The sequence below is a fragment of the Limulus polyphemus genome, unplaced genomic scaffold (genome assembly GCF_000517525.1).
Source record: "Limulus polyphemus unplaced genomic scaffold, Limulus_polyphemus-2.1.2 Scaffold4, whole genome shotgun sequence".
NCBI lineage: Eukaryota > Metazoa > Arthropoda > Merostomata > Xiphosura > Limulidae > Limulus > Limulus polyphemus.
In genome coordinates this window covers 147,765-151,593 of record NW_013665614.1, presented here as the reverse complement: position 1 = coordinate 151,593, position 3,829 = coordinate 147,765, and the positions used below count along the sequence as shown (strand labels likewise).

Genomic DNA, 3,829 nt, shown 5'->3' with positions numbered 1-3,829 from the left:
TTCCGCGTATCTGAGGCGGAGTACCGTACCCCGTACTTTGAGAGGGTATGACCCTAACCTTAGTTTCCCTACTTAATATTATGGGTTCCCTTGGAGAACATGCCACGTCAATCCAGACACTAAAGGTGTCCTAAAAACGGCTCTTTTAGAAGAATGGTCAAAGATACTTCAGGACCTTACACTGGTTTTAAGCTTACAACGTCAGTGCTAGGCTGCCATTGTTGTTCGTGGTGGCTGTTGAAGTAGAATGCCATGAACTACAACGATATAAAGTAACATGTCCGTTTAGGAGAGCGAAATTAATAACCAATTATTTGTATTTCACATCACTAAACGGATCAACAGATGTCTAATCTTATTTTTTTGCAATGAAATGAGGAATGTGATTAACATTACCCTGTGAATTGGTTTTAGGTCTACATAGCTAAATAATGATTTAACTTCCAATTATCGTTTAATTGTTTTCTATACTGTAAAAAACTACACTACTCTAATGTTAGTGTATCAGCTTGTAGAATTATCAATGACATAGTAAAATTTACAGTGTTGAACGTTTCGTACGTGGTCATTTAAATTTCAGGGTCACAGGATGTAAATTTTCTATACAATGTTAAGTGTTGGAATACATATGGCGTTGTCAGAATGTTTAGTTATGTGAATAATTCGGAAGAGTTAATCAGTTCATTAGCGTGTTAAATGAGTTGTTAGTTAACCTGTTTGTTGCATGGTGGATGTGTTTATGTATGGCCACATAGTATTTAATTAATAACAACTTCCGATCAGAGCAAGCCACCTACTTCGAACGAAACTAAAAATCAACCTGGTGATCAGTATAGCTAATTAAGTATACTTTTCTTTAGAGTTTACTTGTAAAGATTATAATGCATCGTTTCATCCGTTTGGTACAATCGCTATTAACTATATTTTCGGCCATGATCCCAATAATATCTTACGAGTTTCGGCTAGCTTAGGAGATTTAGGTTAGCCCTAAATAGAAATATTAAACTAACAATTTAGAAAAATCCAATAGCAAAAATTTAATAATAAAAATTAATTAGAAGTAACATTAAATATAGTTTACAGTCTAACCAATGGTGTTAATGAAAGTAATGATAAAGAAATAATATTAGTATAACTTATTTAGGGAATACAGAAACTCTAGCTATTGACTTGAACTACTGTCGTAGAATTAATTTCCTTTGAAAAGCGAAATATCAGTATAAATTCCATGTATCTCCCTTACACGTCTTTTAACCATTGTAAACCCATTAAGCAACTCCGACAGTGTAACTTTAGAGGAACGTGCACATGTGACAAATTTACTACGACCCGTTACTTTTTAGACTGTGTCGACTCAAGTGGTAGCAATTTACCAATAGTACAACCAAAAACTAATGTTTATGAAGATAAAAAAATAAGAAATTTAAACATAAATACTTGAATTAACCATGAAAACGTAAAACATGTTAATTATTAAACAAAGAAGACAATATGCTAAATATACTTTAAGGTTTGCGCCTAACACTACCGTTCTCACTTTAACCTCCGTTACCTAACAAATTCACAGAGAGGACAATAAAAAGTAGTAGATACATTTTGTGTAAAAACTGAAAAGGAAACACGATAAGTCTAAAAGGTTCAATAATAATAATAATAAGACTTAAAAAGGAAAGGTACAACACATGACAAAGAAAGCAATTGTTCAAAAATAATATTATAACTGTTTAAATTGGGTTTACACACGAGTAGCAATGATTATCTACAAGCATTACTTAATTATAAGAACTATGAGAAAGTAAAGAAAAATGTAATATGTCTACCCAGGGCCGGATTAAGGTATGTGGAGGAATCAGGAGCGCTAAGAAATAGAAAATTCCTCTTCACCCCCTCGTGGATTAAGAAAGATAATGAGAAGACTTTCTGAAGAAAAATATCAACTTGTTTATCTCCTCTCCATTTAGATAATAGCTAGAAAAGCCCAAACAGCCGCCCAATCTTCTTGCTGTTTAAATAACTTATTGATTTTCTTTGATATAAACATGGCAATGGTCGAGACCCTTTATATCGTTAATTACTTGAACTGTTACTGTGTAAACTAGCTTAAGTTGGTGAAGTGTTAATTTTAAAATATATTTAAGTCAAATTATTTATTATAGGGCGATATGCCCGGCATGGCCAGGTGGTAAGGGCGCACGGCTCGCAATCTGAGGGTTGCAGGTTCAAAAATCTCCGTCCCACTAAACATGCTTGCCCTTTCAGTCGTGGGGCATTATAATGTGATGGTCAATCCCACTTTGTGTTGGTAAAAGAGTAGCCCAATAGTTGGCGGTGGGTGGTGATGACTAGCTGCCTCCCCTCTAGTCTTTCACTGCTAAATTAGGAACGGCTAGCGCAGAAAGCCTTCGTGTACTTTTACGCGAAATTCAAAAACAAAACAAATAATACAGGGCGATATAAAGTTACCAAAGAACAACGTTACGTCATGGGATCGTATTTCCCGCTTTGCTAGATATAAATTGTGATGGGCTTTACGATCTTATCGACCATTTAAAACGCAACACCAATAATTAGCCAGAACAATACGACGTTAAAAAATGTTCTATAACGTCTTTACTTTATTTCCAGATCTCCGCGAGATCCGAGCCAGAAGATTATCAAGAGAGTTGTTGCATTAGAAGGAGATGTCATAAGGTGGGAACTGTTTTTAATGATTCACTGTACTAGCTATATCGTATATTAGACGAAAATATCATGCTTGGCCCTTATGATTAGTTAATGTTTAGCTATAAACTTTTTATTTAGTTTGATGTTTATATAAGAGGTTGAGTTTTATTATTATGTAAATATCTACAGTTTTGTCAGCCTACAAAAATAGGAAGTTTAGTTAAGGACCTAAACGCTCTTACACATTCAAAACATTTTTTATTGGCGTAACCAGCATTATTGATCGTGTGTATAAAAAGTAAATGCGTATGTGAATTAAAGCTTGACAACGTTTCTAAAAAAAAGTTAGTAAATCCTTTATATTTTTCCATGTTACGACTCAGTTTTTTATTGTTTTTTTTTAATATATATTAACCCTCAAATTACGTAGTTATTTTTCCATCTTCCGCTACCGTCTTATTGAGTAATTTTGTTTCAACCTATTACGACACTCGATAGAACAACTGACAAAAACAAATCGTAATGAAATCACTCATTTTGAATGTAAAATACTCTACGGTCCTTATTTTATTACAAGTTACAGGTTTTACAGTAGGGAAGAGTATTTTTAAAACAGATACGACGTTTCGATCACTGGTGCAATCATTCTCAAGTACACAACTGTTAACGGTAAAGAAGATTTTGGTATTTAAATGAACAACAATGTATTTAAATTGTATAATTGATAGTGGTTACTTATGCATGTGCATACGAGTCCGCGTGAACTTACAGGTTATTTATTTATGGCTGAATAGAAGAAAAAGAAACAGAAGGAATAAATTTGAAAATTTGGAAATATTGTACGAAATATTTGCATAAGATTAGGAATGTCTGTGGAAATAACGATCAAAGTCACATAGAGACGTGCATGAGTATTTGTTAACTGTAGGATTGTTTGATTTTATTAATAATGCCACTCTCAGAAAAAAATTATATATAGTATTTTCTTCTTCTCAAACGGAACCAATTATATAGGAGCAAGATTTATTCTGTATTCTACACTGAGTGGTCACAAGTAAATATACAACTAATTTTTCGTCATTTAACTGATTTATACTAACTAATTTGTGTTCACAGAGCACAATATAAATGAAAATGGTCCGCACACTAATTATCTTGTGCTACA

At 33.2% G+C, this 3,829-nt stretch overlaps 1 protein-coding gene across 2 annotated transcripts in view; it reads left to right on the top strand.

Annotated features, from left to right (window-relative positions):
* Positions 1–3,829, top strand: part of LOC106471696 (mitochondrial inner membrane protease subunit 2-like) — a 42,517-nt gene that overhangs the window by 28,270 nt on the left and 10,418 nt on the right. For both annotated transcript variants that reach the window (XM_013932350.2, XM_022400245.1), the window contains exon 4: positions 2,626–2,691. In XM_013932350.2, coding sequence (XP_013787804.1) covers positions 2,626–2,691 — 66 coding nt within the window. The remainder of the gene's footprint in view (positions 1–2,625; positions 2,692–3,829) is intronic.